The 19,374-nt window shown below is 38.8% G+C and overlaps 1 protein-coding gene across 1 annotated transcript in view; it reads left to right on the top strand.

Moving 5' to 3' along the window:
* ADAM32 (ADAM metallopeptidase domain 32) overlaps positions 1–19,374 on the top strand; it is a 168,340-nt gene that overhangs the window by 124,340 nt on the left and 24,626 nt on the right. The window contains exons 15-17 of the mRNA XM_057303370.1: positions 1,234–1,339; positions 2,421–2,604; positions 5,069–5,152. Coding sequence (XP_057159353.1) covers positions 1,234–1,339; positions 2,421–2,604; positions 5,069–5,152 — 374 coding nt within the window. The remainder of the gene's footprint in view (positions 1–1,233; positions 1,340–2,420; positions 2,605–5,068; positions 5,153–19,374) is intronic.

Here is a 19,374-nt window from a genome sequence, read left to right as displayed (position 1 = left end):
ATCATTCTGAGTGTGCCTGACCTAATCTTGTGAGCTCTTTAAAAGATGGGAGATGTCAGAGAGATTCTCTTGCTGGCTTGGAAGAAATAAACTGTCATGTTGTGAGAGGGTCATGTGACTAGGACATGAGGGGAGCCAAGAGCAACCCCTGGCAGATAGTAAGAATAGGAAGGTATGGCTATTAAAAAACCCTGAATTCTACCAACAACCAGTGAGCTCAGAAGAGGACTTCAGCCTCTGATGAGACTGCAGCCCCAGCCAATAACTTTATTTAGTGTTATGAGACTCTTGAGCAAAAAGAGGACTCATTTGTGTGATATTATAAATGGGTGTTGTTTTAAGTTCCCAGAATTTTGGTAATTTTTTAAGCAGTGATGAAAACTAAATATAGTAATGAAGGAAAAAATAGTTAATAGTTTGGCAGTTTTGCTCCCTTCATTTTAGGCTTCCTGAAGACACAATTAGGTTTCTTCAATGAGATTTTGTTATAGACCTGGCTTTTTATGAGTTCCGACTCATAATCTAGAAAAGCAAGTATAGTTTTCTTGTATTATCTCTCTATTGCCTTGTTTCACAGAGCACTCTCATGGTTTATGCTTCTATAACTCTCCTTACCCCTCACGATATCTTTTGTGATGGAAATGACCGAAAATGAAACAAAAGGAGTTATAACTATGAGCACTGCTTGTCACTTTAATTCTCTTTTCTTACAGTCTCACTAGGAAAGCTTTTATTATTATGATATATTAGTCACCATACAGTAAGTACATCATTAGCTTTTGATGTAGTATTCCACGATTCGTTGTTTGCGTGTAACACACTGTGCTCCATGCAGTACGTGCCCTCCTTAATACCCATCACTGGGCTAGCCCATCCCCCAAACCCCCTCCCCTCTAAAACGCTCAGTTTGTTTCCCAGAGTCCATAGTCTCTCATAGTTCGTCTCCCCCTCTCTTCCCCCCCTTCATTTTCCCCTTCCTTCTCCTAATGATCTCCCTGCTATTCCTTATATTCCACAAATAAGTGAAACCATATGGTAATTGTCTCTTTCTGCTTGACTTATTTCACTTAGCATAATCTCATCCAGTTCCATCCATGTTGATGCAAATGTTGTGTAATCATCCTGAATTAGATACTAGTAGAGAAGCCAAAGCTAACATATAATATATGAGGGAATGGATTAAGATGAAAAAGGAAGGGAGTTTTAATCCAAATATATTTCTAATGTTGGCAGGTTCAAAAAATGCACCATTTGCCTGCTATGAAGAAATAAACTCTCAAGCTGATAGGTTTGGGAACTGTGGTCTAAAAAGAGGTGAATATCAATTCTGTACATGGAGGTATGTTATGCAATATTAAAGATACTTTTCTTATGTTCTTTAAGATTCTATTTTCAGTTTTTCTCTATATATGTCATTCATTATAGTGGTTTCAAGTATTACATGTGTATGGGAGTGAATCTTAAATCAAATTCTGTAGCGCTGACATCTTTCTTGTGCTACAGGCTTAAATTTCTGTCTAATTTTTGTATATTTGTATGTGGGTCATTAGTCTTCTAAATTCAATCCAAGATTGAAAGTAATAATATCCATTTTGTTTTTCCTATTTAAACCTGCTCATTTTCCTTATAAAAATACTATCCCCATTCACTTCATTGCGTGCCCAAGCTGAAGACTGCCCAGTGTCTATAGAATGAAATTAAGTTTCTCCTGCATCTGAAGAGCAAGCTCTTTGATATTTTGGTCATGAATTTATTTTAACAAACATTTATTAAGAATCTACTATGTGCTGGACACTGAGTTAGCTACTCATTACCAAAGCATATGTGGCCCTTGTACATATGGAATTTGTACACTGGTAAACACGCCACGTAGTTTTGTTTCCTTGGTTTGTTATGCTGTTACTTTGTTTAGTAATACCTTACTCTCTGCCTATTGAAAGTCTACGAATTATTAAGCTTTGACTCAGATGGCATCTTTTCCATGAAATTTCTCCTAATTGCTAAATTAGAATGTGTCCTCATCTTAAATCTCTGTAAGAATTATTTTATTTGTAGCACTTTTAATGGGATTTATATTACATTTAGTATTAAACTGTAAGGTCCTTGAGGGTGGGGGTCACAACTTACTTATCTTTCTATCCCTCTACAGAGGGATATGAAATACTTGAGTGAATTGATTATTTGAAAGTAAGTATATAAATCTGCACAGGGAATAAAAGACCATTAGCGCCATTGAAAGATAAGCTTACAAGCTTACAAGAATATTTACTTTAAATGTTAGTGTTAAAATATTACATTTTCCCTAGTAACATTTGACATGAATGGAGAACTGTTCTTTTTTTTGTCAAAGAAAGCAAATCTGAAGCATTCCTAATAAATGCCTAATATGTAATAATCATATAATTTTATTTTGTTTGCAGCAATCTTCAATGTGGAAGGCTAATTTGTACTTATCCTACTCGAATTCCTTTTTATAGAGAAAATGGTGCTGTGATTTATGCTTTTGTACAAAATAATTTATGTATAACTATAGACTACAAGTCGACTGAATCCAAACGAGATCCAATGACAGTCTTCAGTGGCTCTCGATGTGATAAAGGGAGGGTAAATGATTTAAAATCTGTTTTTTTTTAATCTAGTTTTATTCATTTCTTTAATAAATATTTTCATTTATGTATCAAATTTCAATTCATTTCTAGTGCTATGTAACTTTAAATATTTAGATAAGAAGAAAATGAATAAGCTTCATTTTGTCTCCAGATATTAAAAGGGCAATAGGAATGTTTGATCTTCTTCAGAATTTCAGTATTATGACCAAAGAAACTCCCAAGTATTTTGGGACTGTAGTGTGGAGGGGAGAGATCTTGGGAATATATTAAGTACTTCATAGCATGGAAATTCACTTTTCTCCTGAGGGAAGAAAGAAATCCCACTTAGTAATATATGTCTCTTTGTAGCCCAGTAGATAAGAGCACAACTTAGATCAGCCTTCTTAGAATCAAATCTTCAAAACTGCTTTTTTATTTTTTTGACATTTTGCAAGTTACATAACCAGTCTGAGATACCTACAACTGTATGTAAAGTGAGGATACTAATAGCATTTACTCAGTGGGGTTATTGCGAAGATTAAATGAAATAAATGTAAAGTGGTTAGTATGATGACTGGCACAGGGTGAGGGCTAAATATAGATTGACTATTATTATTGATTATTGTAATTCATTATCTCTGAGGCTAACCCATATCTGGAGAAAACATAGAAGGAATAAATTTACTTCAAAATGCCATTTAATTCCTGGCCAGGTCTTTGCTTATGAGGAACCATAATATAATATATGCTGTAGGCATTAAAGACAAAGATGTGCATGCATCTATGTTCTGATGTTTCCGCTTAATAGATGATTTTGAACAAATTATTTAATATGTGAAATGTGTATGTCAGTAGCCACTTCTGGTGGTTTTATAGTTTAAATGAATTTTACTGTAGGTACAGTAAGTAGTCTTCTTAGTATATGTGCTGCCAAAGTGAGCACAGCGTGTAGTCTTCTTAATATTGACTTCCTCTTCATGCCCCGGAGTCATAAATGCCTTCTTAATGGAGGTCTATGCCAAGGAGTTCAGTAGATATATTTAGGCCATGGAGCCAAAACAACTAAAAAATGAAACCTAGTCAAGAGATGACTTGATATTATTCAGTTGATAATATAATAAGAATAGAATCCTTTTAATAACGTGGACAATCCTCAGTGATAATGCATGAGAACACATTTTATGAGGTAGTGTTTAATGATATTATAAATCACATATGATGAAACATTCTTGGCAATTTTTTTTTTGTCTGTAGCATCCTTATATAACAGGACTCTTCATCTCAGTTTCAACTGAGGCAAGCAGACAATAAAGACTACATTTGAAAGGGAGTTGTTAGACACACCACCATGGCCAAAGAACTAATGAGAAAACTCAACACACACAGTAAAGCCTTAAAAGATTTACTTTGGATTTAGAAAGGGTTTTGTGAGGCCATTTCTTTGAAGAGAGTTGTGCTGTGCTTAAAGTGTTTAAAAGGAAATCATTTTCACATACCATATTTCATTTTAATCTCAAAACAAATCTAAATTTTTTTAGAAAAAGTATGATTGTACTCATGTAAGAGAACTGCAACTTAGAGAAGTTGATATTGCTGTAAATATTGGAGTAAGGATATATTATCCTTAATCCTCTGATTATTACACTTTAAACATGAAGCGGTTATATCTGAATGTTTCAGACATTACATAATAGAATGTTAGGTATATATAGCATATTTTAATAATGATTCCTATTATCTTTATTAGGGGACTCTAATAATAATAGCTCAAATTTGATTAAAACTTAATATATGTCTTGATTTTATTGAATTGATTTTCTTTCAAATATAAACTTTTGATATATGGAACAAAACCTAGTCAAGATATAAATTGTACTTGTAGGGATAGTTTTGTTAGATTTCAGAGTATTATAATAAAAAGTGGTTATATGGATATGATTTTTTTTGTTGTTGGTCTTGTTTTATTTGTATCTCCCATTTCCCTACAATGAATTATTTTTTAAGACTATTTTTTAGAGCAGTTTTAGGTTCACAGCAAAACTGAAAGGAAAGTACAGAATTCCCATAATACTCCCTTGCTCTGATGCAAGCATAGTCTCCCCATTATCAACAATCCCCCACCAGAGTGGGACATTTGTTATAACTGATGAACCTACATGGACATATTATTATCACCCTGTCCATACTTTACATTAGACTTATCTGAAAAATCCCCAAATACTTGGAGATTAAACAAGCATTTTTAAATAACACATGTGCCAAAGGAGACATTTTAAGAGAAATTGAAAAATATTTTGAACTAAGTGAAAATGAAAATACAACATATAAAAATTTGCAGGTTACAGCAAAAGTAGTACTTAGATGGAAACGTATTATATTGAATGGCTATGGTCTTATGGTATAAAATTACTGATTGTAATATTAAGACAGTTGGACTTCTGTAATATGGAAAAAGTTTTTTGTATTTTTTCTTTTTTTAGATATGTGTAAATCGTGAATGTATAGAATCAAAGTACCTTATAACTCTAGCAGATATTTGTGCAGAGCAGTGCGGAGGACGTGGAGTAAGTAAGCACAAAATTTATGCTTCCCCAAGTCACATCTATCTTGGACACTTTATAGCATCATTTAGTTCACTCAACATTTATTGTGTTTCTTTTATTTGAGAGTGTGTGTTGTGTCTCACTTCAATGTGGAGTTAAATTGGGTTACTAAATTTTTTTTTTTTAAAGATTTTATTTATTTATTCGACAGAGATAGAGACAGCCAGCGAGAGAGGGAACACAAGCAGGGGGAGTGGGAGAGGAAGAAGCAGGCTCCCAGCAGAGGAGCCTGATGTGGGGCTCGATCCCACAGCGCCGGGATCACGCCCTGAGCCGAAGGCAGATGCTTAACCGCTGTGCCACCCAGGCGCCCCTGGGTTACTAAATTTTTAACCAAAGGTGGTATTAGAGAACATTGTATAGAATTAAATTGTTGATGACCCTGACAGATTTATTCTTATAGATGGCTACTTTTCAGATGTGTTTGATGAATACATTCACCTGTTCATTAAGGGAAGATAATTATGCCATAATTTGTATGTCTGTGAATATATACAGTGAGGGAAAACTCGGTTTTATCCTCCTTTTTTAATATACTATTTTTTTTAGCAGTTTTAAGTTCATAGCAAAATTGAGAAGAAAGTACAGAGATTTCCTATATACCTCCTAACCCCAATACATACAGCCTCTCTCACCATCAACATTCGCCACCAGAGTGGTACATTTGTTGCAATCATAAACCTATAAAGACACCATTATCACTCCAAGTCCTTAGTTTACACAAGGTGTCCTCTTGATGTTGTTTGTTCTATGCGTTTGGACAAATGTATAATGGCAGGTATCCATCATTAATGGTATCACACAGAGTAGTTCCATAGCCCTAAAAATCCTCTGTGTTCAGCCTACTCATCCCTCCATCTCTCTTACTTCTGCTAACTATCTATCTTTTAAGTGTCTCCATAGTTTTGCTTTTTCCAGAATGCCATATAGTTGGAATCTTATAGTGTGTAGCCTCTTCGGACTCGTTCTTTAGACTTAATAATATGCATTTAAAGTTCCTTCATGTCTTTCCCTGGCTTGATAGCTCATTTCTTCTTAGTGCTAATATCCTGTTGTTTGGATGTAGCATAACTTATTCACCAACTGAAGATAGATATCTTGGTTGTTTCACATTTTGAGTTATAAATAAAGAAGCTATAAACATTCATGTGCAGTTTTTGTATGGGGATAAGTTTTCAGCTCATTTGGGTAAATTCTAAAGACTGTAATTACTGTGGGCACCTAGGTGGCTTGGTTAAGCATCTGCCCTCAGCTCAGGTCATGATCTCAGGGTCCTGGTTGAGGCCTGTGTCAGGCTCCCTACTCAGTGGGGAATTTGCTTCTCCCTCTCCCTCTGCCACCTCCCCCTGTTCTCATGTTCTCTCACTCTGTTTCTCAAATAAATAAATAAAATCTTTTAAAAAAGAGCAAAGGGCAAAAGACCTCTTCTATTCATTTTGTCTAACTCTCTGTGTTCGCTTTTCTGTATTAGGGAGATGAGCTATATCTCCTGGTCTTGGAAGTGGTAGCTTTGTGTAGAAGAGGTTTTGTGGTGGGGCGCCTGGGTGGCACAGCGGTTGAGCATCTGCCTTCGGCTCAGGGTGTGATCCCGGTGTTGTGGGATCGAGCCCCACATCAGGCTCCTCTGCTATGAGCCTGCTTCTTCCTCTCCCACTCCCCCTGCTTGTGTTCCCTCTCTCGCTGGCTGTCTCTATCCTATCGAATAAATAAATAAAATCTTAAAAAAAAAAAAAAAAAAAAGAAGAGGTTTTGTGGTGCCCTGTAGCACAATGCCCCCTGGTCACCAGAACCAGGCACTCTAAGTGTATCTCCTGTGTGGGCTGCATGTACCCTGCGATTGTGGCTGAGCCATGTTTGCCATAGCCCAGCCAGCTACAATGCCCTCCTTTGCCTATTGTTGGCTCACTGGGCAGGGTTTGGTTCCTGTGCTGTTAAGAGACCTGTCAGAGGTCACCACAGGTTCACTAGTGGGCAAGGTTGGCAATCAGACTAGGTGCCTGCAGTCAGCCTCTGGCTACAACTGTGGGTATACTGAATGGTGGGGCTTGCTCCTTAAGTGGCCAACAGAGAGGCTTTTGTTGGTGAGTGGGGCTGGTAGGCCAACTAGACGTCTGCAGTTAGCTTCTTTGCCACAGTTGCAAGCATGCCAAATGGCAGAGCTTGCTCTCTGTGCAGCCAGCTAAGAGGTCTGGCGGGAGGAACCATGGATATGCTGGTGTGTGTGGTTATCTCCCCCTCTCCCCAGGGCAGAAGTCACTCCGGAGAGGCACTCACCCCTGCTGGGGCTGCTTGCAGAGTAAGGCAGGGCAGGAGCTGCTTTGGAGAGATGCTTGCTGCAGCATGCAGATTAGATGGGGGCAGGTCTGATGGGGAATGTGGAGACAGGGCATGCGGTGCTAGCTAGCTAGATGGAGAAAGCACTGGCTCCCACAAGTGTCAGCTATCCAAGCTGGGGGAGGGGAAGAGAAATGGTGCCCATCAGCAATTTTGTTCCTGGAGGTATCTACTGAAGATCCCTGCCCCTCCAGTGCATGTTTTGAGATTAGTAAATAAACCTTCTTCGTGCATACCCCAGGCACTTTTCAAACTATTGCTTCTGTGCTGTGTCTGAGGTTGAGTTAATTATTTTGCTGACTCTTTAGGGGTGGGGACTCAGTTTCCTATCATCCTCTAGCTCTCCCAAGTTAAACCCCGCTGATTTTAAAAGCTCCTAAAGTTAAGTCCGCTAGTTGTCAAAGCTAGATATTATGGGGACTTGTCTTCTCAATGCAGGTCCCTGGTGCCTGGGATGCCTAGGATGGGGTCTGATCGTCTCACCTCTTTACTTGGGGTATTCCTCCTATTTGTGGTTAGTCTTACTGGGGGTTTGGTTCCCAACTGCATCTCTACCCCTCCTACCCCTTTTAATGTAGTCTCCTCTCTGTGGTGGAACATCTGTTCTGCCATTTTTCAGGTCATTTTCAGAGTTAGTTGCATATATGTAGCTGTTATCTCAGTGTGTCTATGGGATGAGGTGAGCTCAGGATCTCTTACTCCACCATCTTCCCTGAACTTTTCTTATTCTCTCTCTAAATAGACTTTCTGTCCCTTTTCCTCACTTTCTTCTGGAACTCCAGTTATTCTAATATATATGTTTGATGGTTTCCCTTTAGATCATGTGTTATTTTCTTCACTCTTGTTCATTCTTTTTTCTTTGTTCTACTCTGACTTGTTTATTTAAAAGTTCCTGTACTCTAGATCAATAATTCTATCTTCTGTTTGTTCTGTCCTGCTGTAGATGCTCTCTATTGCATTTTTCTTGTCATTTATTACATTCTGTATCTCCAGAATTTTTCTTTCTTATGATTTCTCTTTGTTAAATTCCTCAAAACAGTTTTGTTGAATTCTTTTTCAGCTAACTTGCCAAATTCTGTGTTTTGAGTTCAGTTACTGGAGTATTATTGTTATCTTTCGGTAATAACATGCTTCCAGGATTCTTCATGTTCCTTGGAGTTTTGTGTTGCTATTTTCACATTTGAAGTAGTCAGCTTCTTAAATCATTACTAGTTGTCATCAGGTGGGAGATAACATTTGCTGGTCTTATGTCTGGGTCTCTCTACAACCTTATATAGATATACTTGCTCCACATTTCTTGAACCCTCTTGTGGAAGAATTCTTAAGTTGGTATGTCTTCTCTGTTTCTTACAACACACCAAGCCAGCTGCTGGAAAACTCTGTTTTCTAGAAGGTGTGCTACAGCTTAAGTTTGTGATTTCTCCCCGTTCAATGACCCTGGCCTGATTTTCTGAGGGTATTCCCTGTCTACCAGAGCTTTTTGCTGCCAAACTCAGAAGCACACAGAGGGAGCAGGCTGAAGAGTGTGGGGAGTTGTGGGGTTAGCACTTGGGGTGTTGTGGGTGCCCCTGGATCGGGTAAGGGGGGGTCTTTGGGTGAGGATCTACCCTCAACTTGTGGGCAGGTTTCCTACTGAAGTAATGAAAGCATATAGCAGGAACTGTGTCTACTGACTGGTTCAGCCCTGGACTGTGTGCCGTTGGGGGAGGGATGGCACTGGCAGCTACTCTTGCACCTGAACTCTTATTTTATTTTATTTTATTTTTTGGGGGGGTGCTTCAAAGGAACAGAGGAATTTATTTTTGGGAAACTATTCTTGGGAAGACTTCTGTAAGGCTATCTTCTCTATGGGTTTCTGCCCACATCGGCACTCTCTCTGTTTTCCCCAACTGCATATAAGAGGAACTGAGTCCTCTTCACTGGCTCTCCTTCTGATTCCACAGCCTGTACTGAGATCTGTCTGCCTATTACCTGATGCACAAGTGAGCAAGACTCCTCCCATATCCTTTGGTCTGTAGTGCTTGATTCCACAACTCTCACAGAGGTACTTTTGTTCATGGATGGATCCTGAAATTTACTTGTTTTTATAAAGGGGAGCCAAAGGAGGGAGTTCTTATGACACGATAATGCTTTTGTCAAACCCAAAGCCAGTTTTATCTCTTCCTTTCTAATCCTTATCCTTTTATTTTCTTACCTTATCAATATGATGTTGTAAAGAGGGACTTTCTTGCCTTGTTCTTTATCTTAATGGAAAAGCTTTAATCTACAGTTAGGTATAATGTTATCTGTCACGTTTTTAAAGAAGATATTCTTTAAAAATTTGAGGAAGTTTCCCTCTATAGCTTTCTGATAGGAGTTCAATTTTGTTGAATAATTTTCTGCAATTGTTGATATGGTCATGTGATTTTTCTTTTTTAGCTGTTGATATATGATGGATTACATTAATTGATTTTCTAATGTTGAACCATCCTTATATAGTTGAGATAAAACTCACTTGCTCATGGTATATAATACTTCTTATACATTAATGGAATTAATTTGCTAATATTTTGTTGAGGATTTTTACATCACATTTCATGAGAGGTATTGGTCTATAGTCTTCCTATAATGTCTTTGTCTTTGGTATTAGGGTAATGCTGGCCTCATAAAAGGTGTCAAGAAGTATTCATTCTACTTATAATTTCTGAAAGAGATTATTGGGAATTGGTATGATTTCTTCCTTAAATGTTTGGTAAAATTCACTAGTCAACCCAATTGGACCTGTGCTTTCTGTTTTGAAAGGTTATTATTTATTGATTTAATCTCTCTTTTTTTTAATGCCTTCAAAACTGTACCCTGCTCAAATTGCCTAGTTTTTTTTTAATATTTCTTTTTCTTTTTCTTTTTAAAATTTTTTATTATGTTGTGTTAGTCACCATACAGTACATCATTAGTTTTTGATGTAGTGTTCCATGATTCATTGTTTGTGTATAGCACCCAGTGCTCCATGCAATATGCACCCTCCTTAATACCCATCACCGACCTATCCCAATCCCCCCCCACCGAAGGCCTCAGTTTGTTTCCCAGAGTCCATAGTCTCTCGTGGTTCATTCCCTCTTCTGTTTACCCCCCCTTCATTCTTCCTTCCTTCTCCTACCGATCTCCCTGCTATTTCTTATGTTCCATAAATGAGTGAAACCATGTGATAATTGTCTTTCTCTGCTTGACTTATTTCACTTAACATAATCTCCTCCAGTCCCGTCCATGTTGCTGCAAATGTTGGGTAATCGTTCTTTCTGATGGCTAAGTAAGGTTCCATAGTATATATGGACCACATCTTCTTTATCCATTCGTCTGTTGAAGGGCATCTCGGCTCTTTCCACAATTTAGCTATTGTGGACAATGTTGCTGTGAACATTGGGGTGCATATGGCCCTTCTCTTCACTACATCTGTACCTTTGGGGTAAATACCCAGTAGTGCAATTGCTGGATCATAGGGTAGCTCTATTTTTAACTTTTTGAGGGACCTCCACACTGTTTTCTAAAGTGGCTGTACCACCTTGCATTCCCACCAACAGTATAAGAGGGTTCCCCTTTCTCCACATCCTCTCCAACATTTCTTGTTTCTTGCCTTGTCCATTTTTGCCGTTCTAACTGGTGTAAGGTGGTATCTCAAGGTGGTTCTGATTTGAATTTCCCTGCTGGCTAATGATTTTGAATATTTTTTCATGTGTCTGTTAGCCATTTGTATGTCTTCATTGGAAAAGTGTCTGTTCATATCTTCTGCCCTTTTTTGATTTGATTATTTGTTTCTTGTGTATTGAGTTTGAGAAGTTCTTTATAGATCGTCGATACCAGCCTTTTATCTGTAGTGTCATTTGCAAATATCTTCTCCCATTCTGTGGGTTGCCTCTTTGTTTTGATGACTGTTTCCTTTGCTGTGCAGAAACTTTTTATCTTGATGAAGTCCCACACGTTCATTTTTTCTTTTGTTTCTCTTGCCTTTGGAGATGTGTCATGAAAGAAGTTGCTGTGGCCGATGTCGTGGAGGTTGCTGCCTATGTTCTTCTCTAGGATTTTGATGGATTCCTGTCTCACATGTTGGTCTTTCATCCATCTGGAGTTTATCTTTGTGTATGGTGTGAGAGAGTGGTCAAGTTTCATTCTTTTTCATGTGGCTGTCCAATTTTCCCAGCACCATTTATTGAAGGGACTGTCTTTTTTCCACTGGATGTTTTTCCCTGCTTTGTCAAAGATTAGTTGACCATAGAGCCGAGGGTCCATTTCTGGAGTCTCTATTCTGTTCCATTGGTCTATGTGTCTGTTTTTGTGCCAGTACTGTCCTGTCTTGGTGATCACAGCTTAGTAGTATAGCTTAAAACTAGGCAATGTGATGCCCCCAACTTTGTTTTTCCTTTTCAATATTTCCTTGGTGATTCGGGGCCTTTTTTGGTTCCACACAAATTTAAGGGCTGTTTGTTCCAGCTCTTTGAAAAATGTCATTGGCATTTTGATCAGGATGGCTTTGAAAGTGTAGTTTGCTCTGCGTAGCGTAGACATTTTAACTATGTTTATTCTTCTGATCCATGAGCATGGAATGTTGTTCCACCTTTTTGTGTCTTCTTCAATGTCTTTCAAGAGTGATTTGTAGTTTCTAGAATATAGATCCTTTACGTTTCTGGTTAAGTTAATTCTGAGATAACGTATGGTTTTCGGTGCTATTGTAAATGGGATGGATTCCCTAATTTCTCTTTCTTCAGTCTCATTGTTCGTGTATAGAAATGCAACTGATTTCTGAGCATTGATTTTGTATCCCGCCACATTACTGAATTGCTCTATAACTTCTAGTAGTTTGGGGATGGAGTCTTTTGGGTTTTCCATATAGAGCGTCATATCATCTGCGAAGAGAGACAGTTTGATTTCTTCTTCGCCGATTTGGATGCCTTTTATCCCTTTTTGTTGTCTGATTGCTATTGCAAAGACTTCTAGTAATATGTTGAACTAATGGCGAGAGTGGGCATCCTTGTCGTGTTCCTGATCTTAAGGGAAAGGCTTTCAGCTTTTCCCCATTGAGAATGATATACACTGTAGGCTTTTCATAGATGGTTTTTATGAAATTGAGGAATGTGCCCTCTATCCCTACACTCTAAAGAGTTTTAATCAGGAAAGGATGCTGTATTTGTCAAATTCTTTTTCTGCCTCAATTGAAAGGATCATATGGTTCTTGTCCCTTCTCTTATTAATGTGATCTATCACATTGATCAATTTGCAAATGTTGAACCACCCTTGCAACCCAGGGTTGAACCCCACTTGGTAGTGATGGATAATCCTTTTAATGTACACCCTTTAATGTACACACTAATGTACACACATTAATCCCTTTAATGTACACACTGTTGGATCCTATTAGTAGGATCTTGTTGAGAATTTTGGCATCCCTATGCATCAGGGATATCAGTCTGTAATACTCCTTTTTATTGGGGTCTTTGCCTGGTTTGGGAATCAAGGTAATACTGGCCTCATAGAATGAGTTTGGTAGTTTTCCTTCTGTCTATTTTTTGAAACAGCTTCAGGAGAAGGGGTATTATTTCTTCTTTGAATGTTAGGTAGAATTCCGCTGGGGATCCGTCAGGTCCTGGACTCTTGTTTTTGGGGAGGTTTTTGATCACTGCTTCATCTCTTCATAATTAATTGGTCTGTTTAGATTATCAATTTCTTCCTGTTTCAGGCATGGTAGTTTATAGGTTTCCAGGAAGGCATCCATTTCTTCCAAGTTGTTTAATTTATTGGCATAAAGCTGTTGGTAAAGGTTTCTAATGATCCTTCCTATTTCATTGGTGTTGGTTGTGACCTCTCCCTTTTCATTCATAATTTTATTAATTTGGGTCCTTTCTCTATTCTTTTGGATAAGTCTGGCCAGTGGCTTATTGATCTATTTATTCTTTCAAAGAACCAGTTTCTGGTTCTGTTGATCTGCTCTACTGTACTCCTGGTTTCTAATTCATTGATCTGTGCTCTAATCTTGATCAACTGCTTTTTCATGTGTGGATTAGGCCTATTCTTCTGTTCCTGTTCCAGCTTCTTGAGGTGAGAATATAAAAACTGCATTTTAGATTTTTCTATTCTTTAGACTGAGGCTTGGGTGGCTATGTATTTCCCCCTTAGGACTGCCTTTGCAGTGTCCCATAGGTTTTGGACTGTTGTGTTTTCATTCTCGTTGGTCTCCATATATTGTTTAAATTGATTTTTGATTTCCTGGTTTATTGAATCATTCTTGAGCAGGATGGTTCTTAGTTTCTAAGTGTTTGAGTTTCTTCCAAATTTTTCCTTGTGATTGAGTTCTAATTTCAAAGCGTTGTGGTCTGAGAATATGCAGGGAATAATTTCAGTCTTTTGGTATCGGTTGAGACCTGTTTTGTGACTCAGCATATGATCTCTTCTGGAGAATGTTCCATGTGCATTCGAAAAGAATGAGTATTCTGTTGTTCTGGGGTGTAGTGTTCTATATATATCTATGAGGTCTATCTGGTCTAGTATGGCATTCAAAGCTCTTGTTTCTTTGTTGATTTTCTGCTTAGGTGATCTGTCTATAGCTGGTAGTGGAGTGTTGAGGTCCTCTACTATTAACGTATTTTTATCTATATCTCTCTTTATTCTGGTTAAGAGTTGGCTTGTGTATCTTGCTGCTCCCCTGTTGGGGGCGTAGATATTTATAATTGTCATATCCACTTGTTGGATACATCCTTTAAGAAAAATTTAGTGTCCTACTATATCTCTAACTACAGTCTTTAGTTTAAAATCCAATCTGTCTGATATGAGAATTGCTACCCCAGCTTTCTTTTGAGGTCCATTGGCATGAAAGATGGTATTCCATTCCTTTATTTCAGTCTGAATGTATCGTTAGGTTCAAAATGAGTCTCTTGTAGACAGCAAATGGATGGGTCATGTCTTTTTATCCAATCTGCAACCCTGTGGCACTTTATGGGAGCATTTAGGCCATTCACATTGAGAGTGATTATTGAGAGATATGATTTTAATGATGCCATGTTGCCTGTAAAGTCTTTGTTTCTATAGATTGTAACTTTCTGTTCTGTATCAGTCTTGGGGCCTTTTTACTTTTATAGAACCCTCCCCTTAATATCTCCTGTAGGGCTGGTTTCGTGGTTACTAAATTGGTCAATGACTGGCGATTCTGGGAGTTCCTTATCTCTCAATTCTGAATGACAGCCTTGCTGGGTAAAAGATCCTTGGCTGCATGTTTTTCTCTGAAAGAGCTTTAAAAATGCCCCCTCCCCAACCCTTTCTCTCATTCCAGGTCTGTGTAGACAGTTCTGACGTAATCGTAATATTTTTGCCTTTGTACGTGAGAAATTTCTTTGCCCTGGCTGCTTTCAATACTGTATCCTTGGATCTAATATTTGCGAAATGCACTATGACGTGACGTGGTGTAGGTTTGTCGTGGTTGAGCTTGGGAGGGGTCCTCTCTGCCTCTTGGACACGAATGTTTGTTTCCCTTGCTAGATTAGGGATGTTTTCAGCTACAATGTTCAAATATCTCTTCTAGACCTCTGTTTTTCTCCACCCCCTCGGGGATCCCGATGATTCTGACATTGGAATGTTTCATTGAGTCAGTGATCTCCCATAACCTACATTCCTGAGCATGGATTTTTTTGAGTCCAGATTCTATTTTAGCTTTTTCTTCTACTAACCCATCCTCCAATTCACTAATACGTTCTTCTGCCTCATTCACCCTAGCCGTCAGAGCCTCTAGTTTTGCCTGCATTTGGCTCATAGAATTTTTAATTTCTGCCAGATTCGCTCTCATTTCCACCCTTAGAGATTCTGTATTCTCATTAACATTTTCGTTAATACTTTTCTCAAGTCTACACATCATCTTGACCATTGTTACTCTGAATTCCATTTCTGATAATTTGGTTATATCCATATCCATTAGTTCTGTGGCAGAGGCCACAGACTCATTGTCTTTTCTTTGCTCAGGGGGACTTCTCCTTCTCATCATTCTGATGAGGAGAGGTTGCAGGGTTGTCCAGAGCCCAAATTATTGACCAGGACCCAGGCCGTGCGCCCTTGTTTTATAGGGATCTTAGGGATGTGGGCTTCTTGATTTTTCAGCCTGCCTTCTGGGGGAGGGGCCTGCCGCGCCGATACTCAGGCAACCCTGTTTGGGTAGAGTCTCCGTGTCCCCTGAGAGGGGGGGACGGGGTTGGGCACACTGTGAGCTGGTATTTCCAGGCTTTTGTTCTCTGGTGGCTTTCCCTGGCTCTTTGCTGTGCCTCTTCTGAGAATCAGAGCAGCAGTGGCTGAATCTCAGCCTCTGTCTCAGAACAGAGGGATCGCGGACCGTTCTCCACTGATGTTCTGGCCACTTTAACTCTGTTACTGTTGTTGCTGCTCAACCCTGCAGTGTCCCGGGGTGTGCGCCCCACACCTGCATCCCAGCCCTCACTTCCAGGGCGGGCGCGTCTCTGTCCTTTGTGTTTCTAATACCGCCAGCCGCCCCCGCGCACTCCAGAGCTCCCAGTCTCAGTCTGGTTCCAGTGAGCGCACCGGAGCTCCGTTTCAGTCTGGTGGCGTGCGTTCCCCGGCTCACAGTCTCCGTTTGCTCTCTCGCGGGTGCCAGTCCGCGAGTCTGCCTGCTCCCCCCATGCAGGTGGCTACCGCTTTCTGGTGCCTGAACGCGGGGGCTCCCTCCCCCTTCCGTTTATCTTCTGATATCTGTGTGCGGTTTCAAAGCTCCCTGCTTTGTACCTCAATACTCAGCGCTGGAGATGTTCATTTGTAGAGATCCAGATGTATCTTCCTGCATCTCAGGCTGATTCCGTGGATGTTCAGGCTGGTCTAGTACCTATCCAGCTCGACTCAGGGGACCGGCTGAAAAAGTGGTCCCCTATTCCTCTGCCATCTTAACTCCCCATCCTCCAAGTTTTGGCTATCTTGAATAAAGCTGCTATGAATGATTTTTACTGTGGTAAAAAAACATAAAGTTTTCCATCTTAACATTTTTAAGTCTGCAGTTCAGTAGTATTACGTATATTTACATTGTTGTGAAACGGATCTCCAGAACTTTTTTATCTTGCAAATATGAAACTCTGATACTCTTTTTGGTATTCTGAGCACCCAATTTCCAATGTGGGTGCTAGGGTTCCTCCTATACCAAAAAGCAATTCTTGGACACCAGCAGAATTCAATTCAATTCTATCTACCCAAAGATGACATCAGATTCCATAGGTTAAGGGTCCGGTCCTACAAGACTGCACACACAACCCCCCGCCCAACATATGCCAGTTGCTATCCTAGGTGATATCCTAGGCTATCACCTATGCTTCTGACCAGTTGGCTATAGATTGGACGTTCCAATGACTTCCTCCTTGGTAACTCAATCCAGACATCAGTTGCAAGCCCAGGTTGTTACCTGTACTTCTAACTGGCTATAAATCAGAGGTTCTCAAGATTCCCTCCTTGGATTCAATTAATTTGCTAGAGTGGCTCCCACAACTTAGAGAAGGATTTTGCTTACTAGATTACTCTTTTATTATAAAAGGATATAATTCAGGTACAGCCAGGTAGAAGAGATGTATAGGGCAAGGTATAGGGAAAGGATGCCGAACTTTCATGCCCTCTCTGTATGCACACTGTCCTCAAATCTTCACATGTCCACCAACCCAGAAGCTCTCTGAACCCTGTCCTTTTGGGTTTTTATGGAGGATTGATTACATAGGCACAACAGATTAAATCATTGGCCATTGACAATTGATTCATCCTCTGTGAAGGTTGGGAGGGAAGGCAGGAATGAAAGTTCCAACCTTCTAATCACATAGCCACATGGAACCACATGGATTCCACTGGCAACCAGCTCCCATCCTTAGAATCCTTTAAAACTTGCTTCAACCACATAACAAAAGACACCTTTATCTCTCTCAGTACAGGAAATTCTAAGGGTTTTGGGAGCTGTAAACCAGGAACTGTGGACAAAGACCAAATACATGTGAGAAATATATTTCCGTCATCTAAATGATGAAATATTTATTTCTTATAAATCACAATATTGCAATACCCATTAAATGATAACTTTCTTTTCCCCTATTCTAACAGCCCCTGCAAGCCCCCATTCTACTTTGTTTTGATGAATTTGACTGCTTTAGATACCTCATATAAGTGGAGTAATACAGTATACTTTGTCTTTTATTGATGGCTCATTTCAGTCATCTATGTTTTAGCATGTGATGGGACTGCCTTCCTTTTTAAGGTTGAATGATATTTCCTTGTATGTATGTACCACATTTTGTTAATACAGTCATCTGTTAGTGGACATTGGGTTGTTAACACCTCTTGGCTCTTGTGAATAATACTTCTTGGGTCATAGGTGTGCAAATTTTCACTTTGAGACTCTGCTTTCAGTTCTTTTAGGTAAGTACTCAGGAGTAGGACTGCTGATCATATGGTAATTCTGTGTTTTTTTTTTTTAACAACTTCCAATGTTTTCCATAGCATTTGCACAATTTTACAATCCTACCAACAGTGTTCAAGGGTTCCAATTTCACCAACACTTGTTTTGTGATTTCTTTTTTTATAGTAGTCATTCTGATGGCTATAGGGTGATATCATTGTGGTTTTCATTTGTATTTCTCTTATGACTATTGATGTTGAATATCTATTTATATTCTTATTGGCCATTTGTATGAGTTCTATGCACATTCTTGATATTAATCTCTTATTAGATATATGATTTGCAAGTCTTTTCTCCTGTTCTATAGATTACCTTTTCGCTCTCTTGATTGTATCCTTTGATGCACAAGTTTTTAAGTTTGTTGTAGATCCATTTGTCGATTTTTACTATTGTTGCTTGTGCTTTTAGTCCAAGAAATGATTGTGAAGTCCAATGTCATAAAGCTTTTTCCCTATGTTTTCTTCTAGGAATTTTATAGTCTTAGGTCTTACATTTAGGTCTTCAACCCATTTTGAGTTAATTTTTGTACATGATGTGAGATAAAGGTCTAATTTCATTCTTTTGCATGGGATATCCAGTTTTCATTTACAGATAAGACTTCCCATTGAGAGGCCTTGGCATCCTTGTCATAGATCATCTGACCATATAAGTAACATATTACTGATAGCAATAATTGAATAACTTGATAAATAAATGAAATAAATGAAGATAAGGGAAAATTCTTCCTTACAGTATAATCAGTATAGAAGGAATAATAAAATTAAATAATTATGAATGGATGTTCAAACTAGTGGGTGAAAGTTTTATGAGGATTCAGATACTTACAGAATCTCACAACTATCTCCTCATAAATTACTAGTTAATTACAAATGGAAGCATAGTAACAGAGGAAAAACCTGGAAGACAGCAGTTAACCAAGTGATCCAAAAGTAGCAATACAGTATGAGGACAAACTGACAACATGTATCTTCTGAGAAAGATAGCATCACTTCTGTGAAGTTATTTCAGAGTAAAAGTACACACACACACACACACACACACACACACTACACAGCGTAAAGGTGGTGTGACAAAAGCTGGGGCAATGGATACTCTGAACAGAATGCTTTTCCCCTCTGTACATATAAGTCATATAATTAGATTCAAGTTGTTAAATAGAGATCTTAGAAACAGAGACATTTTATATTATTTTGAGAGGAAGCACAGCAAGAGATCAACGGCAGGGCCTCTGAAACCAGATTGCTTAGGTTTAAATCCTTTTTTCATCACTTACTAGCTATGTAACTTTTGACAAGTTAAATATCTATGCCTCAGTTTCTTCATCTATAAAGTGGGAATAATAATAGTCCCAAACGTCACAGGGCTGTTGTGAGGACTTAATGAGTAAATCTAGGTAGTATTC

The sequence above is a fragment of the Ursus arctos genome, unplaced genomic scaffold (genome assembly GCF_023065955.2).
Source record: "Ursus arctos isolate Adak ecotype North America unplaced genomic scaffold, UrsArc2.0 scaffold_27, whole genome shotgun sequence".
NCBI classification, from domain to species: Eukaryota; Metazoa; Chordata; class Mammalia; order Carnivora; family Ursidae; genus Ursus; species Ursus arctos.
This window is presented reverse-complemented; position numbering and strand designations above follow the sequence as displayed.